This window comes from Mytilus californianus, unplaced genomic scaffold (genome assembly GCF_021869535.1).
Source record: "Mytilus californianus isolate M0D057914Y unplaced genomic scaffold, xbMytCali1.0.p SCAF_1, whole genome shotgun sequence".
Classification (NCBI taxonomy): Eukaryota; Metazoa; Mollusca; class Bivalvia; order Mytilida; family Mytilidae; genus Mytilus; species Mytilus californianus.
Window position 1 is genome coordinate 138,869,313 of NW_026262581.1, and position 18,301 is coordinate 138,887,613.

Below are 18,301 nucleotides of genomic sequence, written 5' to 3' on the forward strand. Positions count from 1 at the left end.
TTGAGCATATTTTAGATAAGTAAATGCTAATCTAGTACACATTCTATTTTGATATATATAAATATTCTTCTTGGTCTTGAGGATGAATTCATACTTCCATTCTATTTTACTTTCTCTTTGTATCTTAAATTTCTTGGTCCTAAACAATACAAATAATATTTATTCATCAACTCCAACTCACAATATCTTCAATGCAGCAGATAGATTCAATAAAACCAAGAAGGCAAGCAAATATCCAGGGCACAATAGTTCACTCCTAGAACATTTTTGGTTGTGTTCAAGTCTCAATATTTTTGTTAATTTGATGTATGGAAGGTGATTTATTTATAGAAGATGTATGCACTGATGTATATTTCATTTTTAATATGTATGTATAAGTCTTTTTGTGTTCATCAGTTTTGAGACATTCCAATCACATTATGGACAAGTTTTACTTGCAAAAGATGCCAATTCTTCTTATGAGAGTTTTGAAGAAAAAAGGTAGTTCACCCTCCCACATACTCATGTAATCTGGTCAATTAAAACAGATCATGACATATTGTTTAGACACCTGTCTATTGTTGAGGACTTTTCAGGTGTTTTTGTTGTTGTGTTACTGTCTGATTGATTTATACCTCAAACCTCATTGTATTAATAAACTAAGATAGAAAGTTCTGTGAAATATATTTGATATACCATATTGAAAGTCTTGCTGTTATTTACAACCATTTCTTTCTTATTTCATATCTGGTTTTCAGTTTTTCATTTTACCACTGATCTTAAGGTTAAGTCAAAAAGAAAATAAATGGTGACAAACAACAGGCATATACCATTAAAAGATCTCAAAGTTTGGCTTCACAATAAGCTAAAAATTCTTGTTATTTATATATTTATAAAAAATTCATTTTAAAACAAGCATTTTCCATTTTTAGACAGTAACTGTCGTGTTGACACAATAATTTGAATTAGAATTGTATGATATACTGAAAGTACTTGTAGTTGAAAAAAAATATATACAATATTTAATTCCTGGTGTTTAGATTTCTAGAATGCACCACGCCCATATCATGACTACATGTTAGTAATGTTTAAGTGTTCTCTCCTGCATATGTAATTGCTACATGTATTTATACACAAGGCTTCCTTCATACATTTGCACTTATCCTTCTAAGATGTTGCTTCCATGATAAAATCCTGTAGTTGCATAATCAGCCATAAACTCTTGGAATACATTTGCTGTAATAAAAAAAAAACCCAGCATATATTATTTTGTAAAATATACATCAAATTAAATATTGTCTTACTATTCAAGCAAAAAAGATAACATCAATTTAATATTTAAAATTACCGGGTACAAGCAAAAAAGATAACATCAATTTAATATTTAAACTTACCGGGTACATATATGTATATACTTTTATAAATTGAGACTTGGATGGAGAGTTGTCTCATTGGCACTCATACAACATCTTCTTATATCTATGTATATAATCATACATGTATATTGTGTGTCGGATTAACTGAAGTGGAATATTAATAGTTGTTGTTTGTTGCTGCACTACTTTTTGATTACCTCTGCTATGGAGCTTGTGGAGGTTTGTAATGGTTGAAATTTGCCATGAAATCTGGAATTTGTAAACATTACAGATGGAAATCAAAATGCTCTGATCATTCTGAAGATATAAACCTATTTAATATTAATTTCATAAAATTCTAGCAAGAATTGTACACAAGAGCCATATCAATGCAATTTTCCAAATAATTAATGTTTCCAAGGGGCATAACTCTTTTAAAAATGAATGATTGGCACTGATTTTAAAACTTGTCAGACATTGTTGATATAACCTATCAAAATAAGTTTCCTAAAAATTTGACAAGAATTGTACAAGACATGCAAGTGAGAGCGCTTATAAGGCCAAAGGGATAGACAGACTCCATGTATGTTTATGTCCCCTCTGTTTTATGGTGCTTGTCCTAAAGATACAAGAATAATTATAAGTTTACGATAAGGACCAAATATACTTAACATTACCAATGATTCATGAAAATATACTGTCAAGCAATTCATATTAAGGTCAAGTTCAGATAAACCAAGCCAGACAGACGTGTGCCCCTTACAACATGTACAATTATTGCATACACCAAACTAGAGGCTCCAAGGACCCTGTGTCGCTCACCTGATATTTTTATTTACAATTGATGCATGAAATAATGTAACTGTTATACTTTTGCTTTAGTTTCAGAGATACAAGTCAAAAACTGCATTTTCCCTTTATGTTCTATTTTTAGCCATGTCTGCCATGTTTTTAAAATCTAGATCCCCTAATGATGATTGTGGCCAAGTTTAGTTTATTTGTCTCTGTTGTTTCAGGAGAAGACTGTTGTGAATTAAAAAAAATTACGAAAAATTGTTAAATTTTACTTTAAAGGACAATAACTCCTTATCAGGTCAATTGACTATTTTGGTCATGATGACTTATTTGTAGATCTTGCTTTGCTGAACATTATTGCCATTTACAGTTTCTCTCTATCTATAATAATATTCAAGATAATAACCAAAAACTACAAAATTTCCTTAAAATTACTAATTCAAAGGCAGCAACCCAACAACAGACAGATATATTATATATCATAATCTGATGAACATATTTTACCCAATGTCAAATTGTCTCTAAATGCTTTACTTTCAGAGATATAATCCAAAAACTGCATTTTACCACTATGTTCCATTTTAAGCAATGTCTGGTAGGCGGGGTCATCAGACACACTTTTTACACTAGATACCCTAATGATGATTGTGGCAAAGTTTGGTTAAATTTGGCCAAGTAGTTCCAGAGGAGAAGATTTTTGAAAAAGTTAACAGACGACGACGCCAAGTGATGAGAAAAGCCCCCCCCCCCCCCCCTTTTTTTTTTACAAAAAACTCAATATCTCTAAAATAAAATTTTGAATCAAAACCAAAAGGTATACAGATCTTTAGATTAATATAACTAAGAAGTGTGTAAAATTTCAAGCAATAATCATAAATCGTTTTTGAGGTACGGAGCGACATGTGAAAACCCCCCTTTTTAAAAAAAAATCAATATCTCTAAAATAAAATTTTGAATCAAAACCAAAAAGTATACAGATCTTAAGATTAGTATAACTAAGAAGTGTGTAAAGTTTTAAGCAATAATAATCAATTGTTTTTGAGATACGGTGCGACATGTGAAAAAAAACCACACACCTGTTTTAGTTACTAAGTCCCGTAACTCAAAAAGCTTTAATCTTATTTTCACCAAAAAGTATACAGATTGTTTGACCATCATAAGAAACAACTATGTTATTTTTCATGAAATTTGGATAAGTCGTTCTCAAGTTACGGTGCGACATGTTTACGCCGGACAGACAGACGACATTTGTATACCACAATACAAAAAATGTACATCCCGTCAAAACTTTGACGGATGTATAAATAGCTGATCTTTTAATTGATTATACATGTAGCATGTATAGTATACACTAAACAGATTAAATTATTAAATCTTAATATTGACCAATGAACCATCCAAATCAGATCATGCATGATGAACTCTGTCCAGACAGACATCATGGACATGTACAACTTTCAATCATTCCATACATCATATATACTTGACATATTGCCTACAAGAAATAAAAGTTAACATTGACCAATGAACCATGGAAATGAGGTCATTGTTTATTCTAAACACCAAATACAGTTGATCTACTCAAGTTCTGCTTACTATATCTGAGAAAAGGACCGACATGTGTTAATCACGTAACTTTTACCTTGACAGCTCCATAAGTAAGGTCAGGTGATCCTGTTTCACAGACATGTACGTGTACATATAAACATTGCAAGGAACCAATATTCCAAATACAGATATCCTAATTTACTCATAATGTAAAAAAAAAAGAAATTCACAAAGCAAAAAAGCCTAAACTTTTTTTCAAGCAGTCGCTGAACCATTAAAATGTGATCCAACATGGCCAACCAACATATGATGGACAGAAACATTGTAAAAAAAGGCATCTGTATACAATTTATGAAACATCCAAGTCTACTACCCTATGAAATATACATTGTAAAGATTAATAATAAAAAATAGTAAAACCCAGCAGCCACTACCATATGCATGAACTTCCCTTTTTTGAAATTGCCTTCAGTATTTTTGTTATTGTTATACCATTTGGACTATTAATACTGTAACAAATATACATACCAGTTACATATACATGTATTGTAGATATAGGATCTCCTCTACGTCTTATCCCATCATTAATCATATTAATTTCATTGAAACATATGATGTGTATTACTTCCATTCCACTGACATCTGAGGAGTTAATTCTGAAAATTTAAATTCCTGTGATTATCACGTAAAACACCTGAAATTGATGCACTGCTACCGATAAAAAATAAATTGGCAATACAGTTCTCTCTTGGTCATGTTGGTGAATATTTCAAAAAAAAAATTTAACGAGAGAGAAAATAAGTGTCAGTTTTTTAAAATTTTATATTACCAATACTGGTAATTAGAATGTCACTAGTTTTCTGATTTGAATTGACATTTATTGTTATTCATTTTTTCAGGATCTTGTACAGCTGACACTACAGTATGGTTTTGTTCATTGTTGTAGGTCATACAGTGACCTAAAAATTCTTACATCCCCTTCATTTCGACTGGCAGAAAGTTTTCTCATTGGCAATCCTACCCATCTCCTTATTTTTAAAATACTAAACATTTTCTATCTGTGACAATAAAATTTTATTGATTTAATATAAAGGTATTCTGATCAACACTATGAGGCAATGTTCAAAACACTCTGTCATTGTCAGCGATCAAATTTATTTTAACTCCAATGGCAATGTATTTGTGCAAGACCCAAAAGTACTACACATGTACATGATATACCCACATACATGTACATATACAATGTACTTAATAAATCAGTGAGACATAAAATGTAGGTCAAAAAGATATCATGCTGCATCATAATTTATACAATGCAAGTCATAATCATGTACATGATATTTGAACTTTATAATAGTAAATGATAGATAGTCTGACCAGTAATAAAGCCACACAACACTGTGTGACAACAGTGAAATATAAGTCACCCATAGATGCACATACCATTATTGCAGGTCTTTTGTATATACAATGTATACGTTTAAGGTTACTTAGAATTGGCTGTCGACATACATGTACACATGCCAGTACTGTCATGCATTTTCAGAGTCATTGGACCCTAGGTTACTCCAGTCCATTATCAGTCAACTCCTCTGACCATTTGTTGTAATACAATGTACTGCTGAAAGGGAGAAAACAGTACTTTATTAACAGCATGTAGATGCAAGACTATAAAAAGTATTCAAAGAGTTTTGCAAACAATTATCTTATATATTTATTGTGTACTAATATTAAACACGTATTATCAAACATCAAAAAGCAATGGATTGAAGTTGCTATTAACATGATTAAGAACAACAAAGAAAAATTAAAGTTAAATTTTTTACCCTTTGGACCTTTATTATGGGCCAATATCAAAAATCTAAATACATGGTTAGATTCAGCATATCAAAGAATCCAAAGAATTCAGTTTTTGATGAAATCAATCAAAGTTTAATTTTGGACCCTTTTGACCTCAATGTGGACCAATTTGATAACGGGGCCCAAAAATCAAAAATCTAAATACATGGTTAGATTCAGCATATCAAAGAACCCCCATACATTCAATTTTTTTTTTTAATCAAACTAAGTTTAATTTTGGACCCCAATTTGGACCAACTTGAAAACTGGGCCCAAAATCAAAACTCTAAATACATGTTTAGATTCAGCATATCAATGAACCCCAAGAATTCAATTTTTGTTAAAATCAAACTAAGTTAAATTTTGGACCGAAAAAAAATCCCCCCCCCCCCAAAAAATTTTTGAACCCCCTTATGATTCATCACCCCCAAACTCAATCCCAGCCTTCCCTTTCTGGTATGGTACCTTGCAGTACAATTTCAGAGAGATCCATACACTTGAACACAAGTTATTATCTGGAAACTAGAAAATGCTTATTTTTGGCCCTTATTCCTAAACGTTTAGGGCAATTACCCCCAAACTCAATTCCAGCTTTCCCATAGTGATATGGAACCTTGTAATACAATTTCAGAAAGATCCATACACTTACACACAAGTTATTGTCATGAAATTAGAAAAATGCTTGTTTTTTTGCCCCTTTTTTGGCCCCTAATTCCTAAAATTTTGAGGCAATTACTCCCAAATTCAATCCCAGCATTCCCTTTGAGATATGGAACCTTGTGGTACAATGTCAAAAAAATGCTTATTTTTGGCCCCTAATTCCTTAACTTTTGGTACCATAACCCCCAAAATCAATCCCAACCTTCCTTTTGTGGTATTGAACGTTATGGTAAAATTTCATAGAGATCCATTCACTTAAACTAAAGTTATTGTGCGAAAAACAACGTGTCTTCGGACGACAACATCGCCAACGTCATACCAATATACGACTGCAAAAATTGTTTGCGGTTGTATAAAAATGTTGCAAATAAGAAATTTTGTCAATTTGTAGTTTTACCAACATTTTAAACATACAGTTTTAGTTTATATCTAATTATTAGTAAAATTGAAATAAATGAACCTTTTGCTTTATTTAAATAGCATGGTTTTTGCCTTTGAGGCAATAATTCAGCTATCAATTTGATTTTTGTTGAAAAAATGCTAAAATAAAGGCTCTAAATAATGAACTTTCCTTTCTTAACAGATAATAAAATTTTACTGTTCACCATCAAAATTTTACTGTTCATGGGTGTTGAAATTAGGGGGGGGGGATTAAAATAATAATACTTAAAGAAGTGATTTTTTAAAATAAATAGAGGTCATGGAGGTATGATAAAACAAGTGATTTTCATGTCAATATCCCAGATTCAGTACAAGGTTATCATTTGACATGACTGGACATGCTATAAACACAGATGTCGGTTCTGGTAATTTTAGCAAAATAATTAGTCCATGTATTATACATTTAAAGCTACAATAAAATTAAATCACTCAGTCTAGTGATTTATTTGTACATGTACTACTTAAATTGGTGATTATTGAAGAATGACAACTCTTACTTCCAACATTTGTGGACACAATGTCATTTGAATCAGTGATTTAGAAAATCACTCCTTTAAGTAAGTCCCCTGAAAGATTAAAAACAGATCCGAAAATACAAGATAAGTTTAATTCAGCATATTAAAGCACCCGAAAAATCCAAGACTTTGCATTAAACTTCATTGAAATTGGTCAAGAAATAGGTAACTTGTACAGTGTATTAGAAAAGTATTGTTTAGGCCCCTTAGGCCAGGGTTTTTTTATTTGTTGGTTAATGGATCCGCTGACCCTATTTTTCTGATTTGCAGAATAAAAATAAAATTGACCATTCATGCTTTTTTATTCCCGCTGACCCTTTGCAATTTTTCCATTTATAAAAGGGCATAACTCTAGAACGGTTAAAGTGACGCCACCAAAATTCAAACTTGATCTGTGTTTTGTGGTAATAAGCATTGTGTATAAGTTTCATAACATTTGGTTGAGACAAACTTAAAGTAAGAGAACGGAAACTAAAAATTTTGCTATAAAGGGGCATAACTCTAGAACGGGTAAAGTGACGCCACCAAATTTCAAACTTGATCTGTGTTTTGTGGTAATAAGCATTGTGTATAAGTTTCATAACATTTGGTTGAGGCAAACTTAAAGTAAGAGAACGGAAACTAAAAATTTTGCAATTTTTCCATTTATAAAGGGGCATAACTCAGTGTTCTAGCCAGGATTTGAAAAGGGCAGGGTGCTAGTCAGAAAAAGGGCAATTTTACACGTAAATGTCATTGAAAAAAGGGCAATTTAAGGTGTAATTTTCATTGAAAGAAGGGCAATTGATTAAGCCTCATAATTAATTAGCATATAACTTAGGCACTATGGTAAAATCAAGTTTCAGTTAAAATGGAGTAATATAATTCAAAACTTTTGGCAAAAATTTTTATGGTTTATTTCAAAGTTCATGATGTTGAGACACTCTTTAGCATCTTTAGTTTAGTATATAGGGAACTTAAACTTATATTTAACACAATATACATTTATTTCCAGTGACAGAGGGAGATATGAAGATTTGTTCACCCAAGAATATTCATATTTCATGAGGGCTCTGCTTTTCGTCCTGTTTCTAAAGCTTATACAAATAAATTATATATTTTCCGACAATGTACATATATTGTATATTTATGTTTATAACAGATGAGCAATAATAATTCATGGAACTAGAATTTAAGCGATGACAAGATAGCAAACCAAACATTTTGTTAGTAAGGTGAAATATATTTTTTCTCTCTTGAAAGATATTTTTTTTCTTTTTATTCTCGACCGACCGACTCGACTTTTTCATGTGTAAAAAAACCCTGGCCTTACCATGCTAACTCCTGAATGGTTAAGGCCATAACCCTCCAAAATCAATCCCAACCTTCCTTTTTTTGGTATGAACCTTGAGGTTCAATTTCATAGAGATCCTTAGAAATGTATGGGATTTGCTCATAATTGAAGGCCGTACCGTGACCTGTAGTTATTTACTTCTATGTCATTTGATCTCGGATGGAGAGTTGTCTAATTGGCAATTATACCACATCTTCTTATTTTTATATTATATTCAAATTAATGTATGGAAACCAGAAAATCCTTGTTTTTGGGCCCTAAATTCATTATTGTATATGCAACTTGTCATGGTAAAACTATACAACAATCATGATTCATGACAATTACCAAATCAATATCTCCAAGTATAACAAACAAAGAAAGTGAAAAACAGATTATTTGCCTGAATTTTCTAAGTCCAAGGACCATAGCTATGCAAAGAAAAACATCTCAACAGAATAAATATTGAACTTGATCTGTAAATTTGTCATGGTAAAACTATATACAATGTATAAATATCAAATCAATATTTTCAAGCATTACTTAAAGTCCCCTTGGCTTTGCTGGTAAGGGACTAATAAACATTTTAATATTTGTTATCATGGTTTTATCTATTTCAATCATGCATGTACATGATGTATGTTTTTCAATTTTCAGAAATAATTGTTTTTTTATAGTTGCATGTAAATTCTCAAAGTATAACCTGTGACGAAAAGTTGGTTATACAACTTCAACTAAAGTGTGTATCCTTGTGTTTGTGCTGTGTTGTTGAGTGTATTAGTTTCAGGTCGTGCCTTTCACTCGTACACAGTGTCACTGATTACAGTGTTACAGGATTACCCTAGAAAAGAACTGGTAGCGTGATTGATGGAATCCTGGTGTAGTCTGAACGAAGTCTTGCCAGTGAACATAAACACACAGTTGATTAAAAGTTCAATTCTCATTACTGAATTATTCAAAATCCAAAGTAACAGTAATATAAGTTTACAACATCTATTAAAACTGCAGGCTCAACAATACAGTGGCATAATCTTAAATCTCTGAAGTACATTTCTCTCGTACACAAAATCGTATCTCCTTCTCTACAGCTATTTCTCTTTTTTATACCTCTATTTGCCCTAGTAACCTGATTACAATATGGTTAGATGACCCTGAACAAAGAAATAATCAACCGGAGCTAGGGCTACAGTACAGGAGCCCGGAGCTGAGGTCAATTCATAGAATCATACATTATTTTTTCAAACCATGAGTTGGATGACGAAGATGGAATTTTTTCTTCGAGTTTTCTTGTTTTGTATCAACTTTTGAGTATACATGTGTGTGTGTCTAATGAGTGTTTATTTTAAACGGAGTTTTACAACTGTGAACTGATCAGGTCAAAAGTTGAAAAACATTCTCACTATTTCTGTTTATTTCTGCACTATTAAATCATTTATTTGAGTTACCTGTTTTATTTCCTCGAGTTTCTATGCGTTCATAACTCCTTGATTGTGTTTGTCTCGTTAAATAAACAGAAACAAGTACTTGTTCAAGTTGTTGTCAGTTGGCTACCGGCGTCTTCAATTTGCATCATTCATCTGAATCATTCAAGCGTTTTAAAAACCGACCTCCGGTCCCGGATATCGTCACGAAGAATAGTTATCCATGTCACATGTGCAAATAGTACATGCTGGTTTCCTCATTCAATAGTCTATTATAGACCAATATCCAGTGTTTCTTAGCATAATCAGCATCCCGACTTTACTGACTCAATTCATTTTTAAAATGATATTTACGGCTTAAAGTCCTGACTAAGTAAGACATATAAATGAACAAATAACAAATTCGTTTGTTTACAAGCATCATTTACATAGGAGCACCCCTTTAGTAGAGCATAAAGTTTAACCCTTAAAACTATTTGATATATTTTAATATAATATAAACTATATTGTTAGATAGAATTTCAATGAAGTTATTTCATTTAGTTGAAGAATATATATGTTTAATCCAATTAACAGCCTGTCTAATTGGCAATCATACCCTCACATTTATTACAGCTAAATAATATTAGAGACATTATTTAAATTAGTATATATGCCTCTGGTAATAATTTAATGTCAATCAATAATTTTCGATAACATACATAGCACATTAATGCATTTGCCTGGGACACTATATAGGACTTAAAATATGTTTATTATCTATAAATTTTAAAAGATAATTAAAAATATTTGAAAATTATACAGCATTTTAGGTGTAAAATTCCTGGTTTTTCATGTTTCAAGACTGTAGTTTTTTTTTTAATAAATAATATCAGATCTATCAAAGTTGTAAATTTAACCAACCATTCGCTATAAATTAACAAATTATTTCAGACAATCCTTAATTTTCTCCTTAAAATATACTTATTAATAAGCCAAATAAAAATATACATTGGCGGATTTAGAACTTTTCATAGGGTGGGAGCACTAACTGACCTAAAACATGGGGGGGGGGGGGGGCTCCAGTCATGCTTCAGTGATTCCCTATATAATCAACCAAAATTTTTCCCACAAAAGGGGGGGGGGCAGATGATATATAAGTCAGAATGTTACTCCCAGAGACTCATTGAATGTAAAAAAAAAACACAACATAAAATTTAAATAAATCCCTACCTAGTTACTACTGAAATTATAAAATTAATATTTAGTTTAAAATTTTTCCCATTGATTGACAAACCCTGACAACTCATTAACTCAAAAGGAAAAATTGAGAAATCTTGATCATTATAAAAAGGTTTATAAAATATTTTGAAGTGTACCAACACATAAATTGCAATCCAGTTGATACACATACAATCCCTGAAAGAAGATATTTTCTTTTTTCTTTCTTTTTTTTAGATGAGGGAGTAGTTAGAATTTACCGCTTTTGTATAATCATATTAAATCAAACATTTTTCATATTTCTGATAGCAAAGCAGTTTTAAAAATATACTGCACTTCCAATATGTATACTTTGACATGTTTGATAAACATTCAATTTAACATTTATTGACAACATTTGGCCCAATAAAATTCTTTTCAGCACACTTACTTATTTTTATTCATATGTCCTATTGTTAATCTTATGTGTGGTTCAAAGCTCAAAATTGCACTTGACTTATAAGTTTGAGGAAAAGTTTAATACACTGCAAAAAAGGGAGATAACTCAGGTTTTGAAGTGATATTCATTATCAATTTTTTTTCTTTGCAATTATGGAAAGTAAAGGATCTTAATTACAGTAACAGGAATCTATTTCATAAGCTGGAGTTACCTCCCATATTTTATAAGAGTACAAAAATAAAGGAAACTTTAAATGTGTGAAAGAAATTAAGTTTACTGATAAATGAAAATAGAAATATTACTGATAAATCAATATTAGCCCATCAATATATTCTAAGTATCTTAGGAATTTGAAATCAAAGATACAAATTCTACCATTATTGCTCTACTAGAGATAAATATAAACAGTGATAGAAAATACAACTCAAAACCAACACTGATCTTTTTGTAGTTGCATCTAATCCACTTTCAAGGGAGATAATTCATGTGAAATAAAAAGATAAATATTAATCATTTGATGGTTATATGTCCCCCTTTTATGTAAATTATATTAAAGTGCTAGTAAAAAATGTTCTCCTGATTATGTTTTTAAAATGTTTATTGTGAAATTTTGTTAGAATTTGTTAATTTTTGTATTTCAAACAAATAAAATATCTATATTCTTATTCTAATTCTTCTTCAATAATTATTTTTACATTTTGGCGATTATGTCAAAATGGCAATAATTAGTGCACACACTTAATTATTTTAAACAGTGATTTTATCTTGTGCAAAACCAACCACGTAAGCACATTATATAAAAAATTAGCCTTGGTCAGATCAAATGAATTTCACGTGAATTTCACGTTAGTCAGATCATGTGAAATTCACCTGAGTCAAATCATGTGAAATTCACGTGAGTCAAATCATGTGAATTTCATGTGAGTGAGATCACGTGAATTTCACGTGGAAAAAAGTTTATGTGAAATTCACATGAATTTCACATGAGTTTCACGTTAACAAGTTCACGTTAAATTCACGTAAGTCAGATCATGTGAGTTTCACATGAAAAATTCACGTGATATTCACGTGAGCAAAAATTCACGTGAAATTCATGTGAAACTCACGTGAATTTTACGTGAAATGAGACTCACGTGAAATTCACGTGAACAAAATTTGCCTGTGTAATAGGGAAAATCAATGGTGGTATTACACCTAATATGGGAAGCTGAACATGCACCTTTGACCTTGTGAGTACTCTCATGTGTTAAAATTTCTTGCTATTTAAAAAAGTGAAATATTACAAATAATGAAATATTCTGAGTGGATTGAGTCTCCAAAACACATTTTATGAGAAAATTTCCTTGAAATAGGACTTTACCATGAATATTAGTTGACAGAACAAGCCATACTTAGAGTTTTGGGGAGCTTTTTCTCCTTATTTCTTATATTCTGCTATACTAGAAAAATTTTCCTAAGAAATACTTTAATAAATAAATAGTTTTAAGTAAATGAAATGATTTTTAAAGCAGTAACAACAAATTATTCACCAAAAGGGAAGCTTTTTATGTCCCTCTCTGGAATGCGGCGTAAATTTAAGTTTTACGTAAGGACTTATTGAAACCTCCTTGGAGACAGTAAACTTTTATACGGATAGTTCATTCAGCTTGAATACTTCAATTAATCATTTATTATAACATTTCTATCATAAATGAGTGAAAGTTACCCCAAATTTTTTATTTATTGGCCTAAAAAGTAGAAATTTTGAGGAAATGAGAGGTATAAATGAACCAAAAGAGACCTTATAAGGAAGACAAAGAGGTCCATTAGTAGTATTTATCATCCTAAAGTCATCTTTTGTATCATATTCAACTGTTTGTAGGCAGATGAGATAAATATTTGATCATTTATTGGTCCACACTATATTCTATCATGATGCGGCTTGGTTTGGATTTTTGGAAGAAATTTTGCTCGAATCGCTGTAGATGTCGTCTTACATTATACTAGATTTTTCTCAAACTATTGAACTGATTATGACAAAACTTGACAAGAATGCTTGAAATACCAGTATTACAAAGGAAAAAAGTCACATTCAGTTTATTTAACAAAAAAGTCTTCTTTAGGTGTAATACCACCAAATCATAGTACGTCTACGAAAATAGGTCGAAAAAAATATTCCCTTGAATTTGACAGTTGCAGGTAATTGATCCTACATTTCATTGCAGTAAAACATTTCTGGGTCATAAACATATATCTTGGTTATTTCAAAGCACCATTATTTTTTTATTTGGGGTTTCTATAGAATATTTTGGAAACTTGAGGTTACATGGTTACTAAAGCTTGTACACAGGTTAAAAAAGAGGAAAATTTGATTGGTTAACTTCCAGTGATGGTTACTTTCTTATATGCAATGAAATGTTATGTGAAATTTTTTCTATAGTACTGGACAGGATAAAACTTTACTCATGCCAAGTATTTCTTTATTTGAAACAAAGATAAATTCTGCACATTTTTTTGAAAAGTGCAAATTTAACAAAGACTAATAGGGGAAAATCAATGGTGGTATTACACCTAGAGGTTACCAGAGATTATAAACACGTAAGAGTCAAACAAGACATGGTGAATAGAATTAAAAAGTAAATAACAACCATAATTCCAATACAATAAAATAAAATAAACAAATATAAATATATATTAATAGTCGAATATTTCTAAGGATTTGTGATTCGTTAAAACCTGATCACATGTACATTTGTACTTACTCAGTATGCACGCCAATACTGTTGTGTTTATGTTTTCGTAGGTCAAAAACAGCATATTGCACAGGGCATACAGCATGTTACTAAAAATACATCCTGGAAATCCCGAATTTTACTTTGTTCATGCAATAGTTGTTGATAAATAATATAACACTTGTAGACTTTGGTTGAGGTCAATACGAAGTTATATCGATTTAGAGAAGCATATCGACTCAGACTTCATACTCAGTCAATATGCTTCTCTTGGGTCAATACAATCTCGTATCGACCTCATACAAAGACTATAATTGAATATCTTAACATATAACAATACCAATAGAGATATATATAATGTAATGACGCACACTAACCACTTTTGTCCAGTTGTGATTTGCCTCATTATCTTTTTAATATTACATCAATTATTGGTACGCTTTAAATAATTACACAAGGAGAGATCACATACATACTATATTCTTGATTTCTACTTACTCTAAAATGTTCCTCTTTTTTTTTGGTGATCTGTTAAAAGAAGTTAATATTCTTTCTATTTGGTAAGTTTTTATAATCATATTAAGTACCGGTAAAAGCTGGCAATGAAGCATTTAAGCATAATGTATAAATGTTATACTTAACCAGAACAGTGAATACATTTAAAGAAACATCCCATAACTGTGACCATAGACGAATATTTAATTCTATAGTCCAATTATATAAAAAAAAGTACTGAAATTTCTATCTATAAATGTGTAACTATAGTACATTCCCAGAAAAGATGACTTATTGTTTCCCTAGTTTCGTAATGGAAACGACATAAATTAGTTTCTGTTAACCCACAGTTATACCATAAATCATTTGTAGCAATAATTCTATGTAAAACATTTGGCTTGAACATACTATTATTTGTTATTTTTGAGTACAACAAAAGGGAAACTATAAATGATATCACACTTTTTCATATGAATCTTCAGTTCTTAATATTTTTTTCTTGTTTCGTAGACCTAGACAAGACTTATATTGTAAAAGAATTAACATGGTTTTTATTGGTTTTTTTTAAATACAATTTTTTTTTATTAAATATGAATGTTATTTTCTTAAAAGTAGTAATAAGATCTTTCCAAGCTTTGGGTATCATATGAAGAACATTAATATTGAGGTTGTGTTGTCCTCAGAATTCATGCAACGTAAAACAATTCACTGCTGTCATTAAGGAAATCACCTATAAAGAAACCTCCTGATACCATCATGGGTCATCAACCACATTTTGCCTGCTCCATATTGTTCATACTTATCTATGAGTAGTGTTTTCAATGGAGATATACTCACGGGGTTTAAAGTTTATTTATCCATGTAATCTTCAAAGAAAAAACCAAAGACAACCCCTGCTTTTTTTCATACTAACCTATCATTACTTTTCTTTTTACCTTATCTCTTTTTCCAGAAAATATAAGAAAATATTTTGATTTTTTTTTTATCTTATTCACAGGATTGTTTGACACAATTGTCGATGACTATAATCGTAATCTCCTGTATAAGTTAGATCTCTATAAACCAATGATTAAGGGGACTGATTTAAAAAAGAAATATTAAATATTAACGTGTATTTCATTTTCACTGAACAGATCACATTTTCTCCTTTAAATTTTCCTCTGTAATTCCAATTCAAGTTTCATGTTGTTTTTTAGAGTAATCCTCGAGCGAATCTTTGAATCAATCCATATAGCTTCCTTTTTATCAAAGGTATCCCTTAGCACACTCCGAGAATTGTTCTAAAGAATATAGGTATTTTTCTATAATAAAAAAAATAGGTAGATGAGGTATGATTGCCAATGAGACAACATCACCAAAGTTCAAATAAAATGGATGTAAGCCACTATAGGCAACCGTACGGCCTTCAAAAATGAGACAAATCCACACCGTATAGTTGGCTATAAAAGGCCCCGACACGAAAAATATGAAACAATTCAATTGAGAAAACTTACGGCCTAATTTATAACAAAACAATTAACGAAAAACAAATATGACTTTTATGCTCATTTCTCATCTAATAAAATACATAAGTCATCTGTATACTGACTAAAAATTATTTCGAGTCATGTTTTTTCATACCATTTATCCTTTGTTATTTTTAGTGCAGCACTCATGATCATACGTTATAGAGATAATATAAAGAAATAAAGGTATAAAGGATCTCCTCGTCTGACACCACGACCAATATTAAAACATTGAGATCATTGTCTAGTGTTTATAATACAGCTCTGATATTCTGAATATATAGGATCACATATGTGACAACATCCTGTCTATACTTATATTTTACAGTAGGTCATGATTTGCGACGTATTCACACTAAATATTTTGCAAGGGTATTGATTGTTATTCTAAGAAAAAATACCAGAGGGATATTCAAACTCATAAGTTGAAAAAAAAACTGACAACGCCATGTCAAAAAGAAAAGGACTAAAAGACACACAGCAGTATACAAACTACAACATAGAAAACTTAAGACAGAACAACACGAACCCCATTGAAAACCGGGTCGATCTTTTTTTTTTTCTTTTCTTTTTGATGTATTCCATAAACATTTCTTTATTTCCATTAATTGCTTGTTACATTGTCTTCAACAAGTTCAAGCTCCTTGTGAAGAATAAATATAATTTACAATTCTATTATGTTAATAAATTATAAAACATCAATCTAATAAATGTTTTTTTACATTAACTAAGAATTTAACTTCTTCCAACTTTTTAGTATAACGCATTCGTTTTGTAAATTCTCTAATGAATATATAAAATACATCAAGTCCTTTCATTTTCTGATCAGATAAATAGTAGGATTTATAAATTGAATGTCATAGTTAAAGCCAAAGTAATATCTATCTGATATGTTATAGCCAACACAAGATCTTTTATTGTAATAGCTTGTTCTATTATAATATATATTATTATAAATTATGAATTTTTCTCCAAAAATTGTTTAAAAAGGAACATGATATAAAATAATGATAATAATCGTCTTCAGTAAAGCATTTGTTACTTAAATCATTGTTTGTTACCTTCCATGTAAACAACAACTTTTTTGTAGGTAATATACTTTGTAAAAGTTTCCTTGGATACATCTTCAATTTATTTTCTTCTAAATAGTAAAAAATAAAGCTGTACAATGATTTCAAATGAAATTCTGTTTGTAATGGTAATACATTCAATCATATATTTATAACAATCGGTTTTACAACTTTTGTCTTTTCTAATTTGTTATATAATAACTTATTTGACAAAAACAAAATGTCAATATAATTACCACTTATTGACAAAACATTGTCGTTTTACATTGACTCTACTTCTCGTGGAATTCTCTGATCTGAGACATTGTACCCAATCCTCTGGGATTGCGTTTTTTAAGGATGTTAACTCAGCTATCCAGTTGGTTTTATATTCTATTGTTTGTAAAATTACATCTTGTAAAATTTTCCAATTTTCATCTAAAAAATCTTTTATATAAATCAAATTTCCGTTTATCCAAATTTTTGAAACATAGACTTTTGTTATCAAATTTAATGTATTTATTTTCCCAAATAATTTGTTTTCTTATTTCGTGAAAGGTTTTTGGTTTATCTGTCTGTCGTTCTTCTGCTTTCATCCAGCTTTTTAATATATTTTTATAAAATTTTGGAATATTTGGTAAATATTGATCAACTTTATTATAATCCATATTCATATAAACTACTAGGCAATTTTGTCCTAAGCCTTTTAAATATTTTAAAGGTATAAGTTGCCATCTGGCAATATCTGTATTTAAGATTCTACTTATCCATGATACTTTTAGTGATTCAAACGTTATCTGGTTTGTCATTCCAGATTAATTTAAAACATTTTCTTTCTATTTCTTTTTCATATTTTTCTGGAAATACAAATGATCTACCTAAAAAGGTGAAGAGTGGTATAATCAAAGAATTGAAGATCAAAGTTTTTCATAACATAGTGAGATTTTGATTTGTCCAAAGAAATAACAATTTGTCAATTTTCTCTATTCTATTTTCAAAATTTAATTTCTCACATTTTTCTTTATCATGTCCAAAAT

At 30.2% G+C, this 18,301-nt stretch overlaps 1 protein-coding gene and 1 long non-coding RNA gene across 2 annotated transcripts in view; both read right to left on the minus strand.

Annotated features, from left to right (window-relative positions):
* Positions 1-851: 851 nt before the first annotated feature.
* Positions 852-10,055, minus strand: LOC127736729 (uncharacterized). Its single transcript, XR_007999144.1, has 4 exons — positions 9,890-10,055; positions 5,121-5,298; positions 4,206-4,333; positions 852-1,215 (listed from the first exon to the last, which is right to left on the minus strand). It is a non-coding gene; the product is annotated as an uncharacterized LOC127736729 (long non-coding RNA).
* A 4,654-nt stretch (positions 10,056-14,709) lies between these two features.
* Positions 14,710-18,301, minus strand: part of LOC127739143 (hemicentin-1-like) — a 56,176-nt gene continuing 52,584 nt past the window's right edge. Inside the window, exon 17 of the mRNA XM_052250739.1 lies at positions 14,710-14,743. Within this exon, the coding sequence (XP_052106699.1) occupies positions 14,710-14,743 (34 nt within the window). The remainder of the gene's footprint in view (positions 14,744-18,301) is intronic.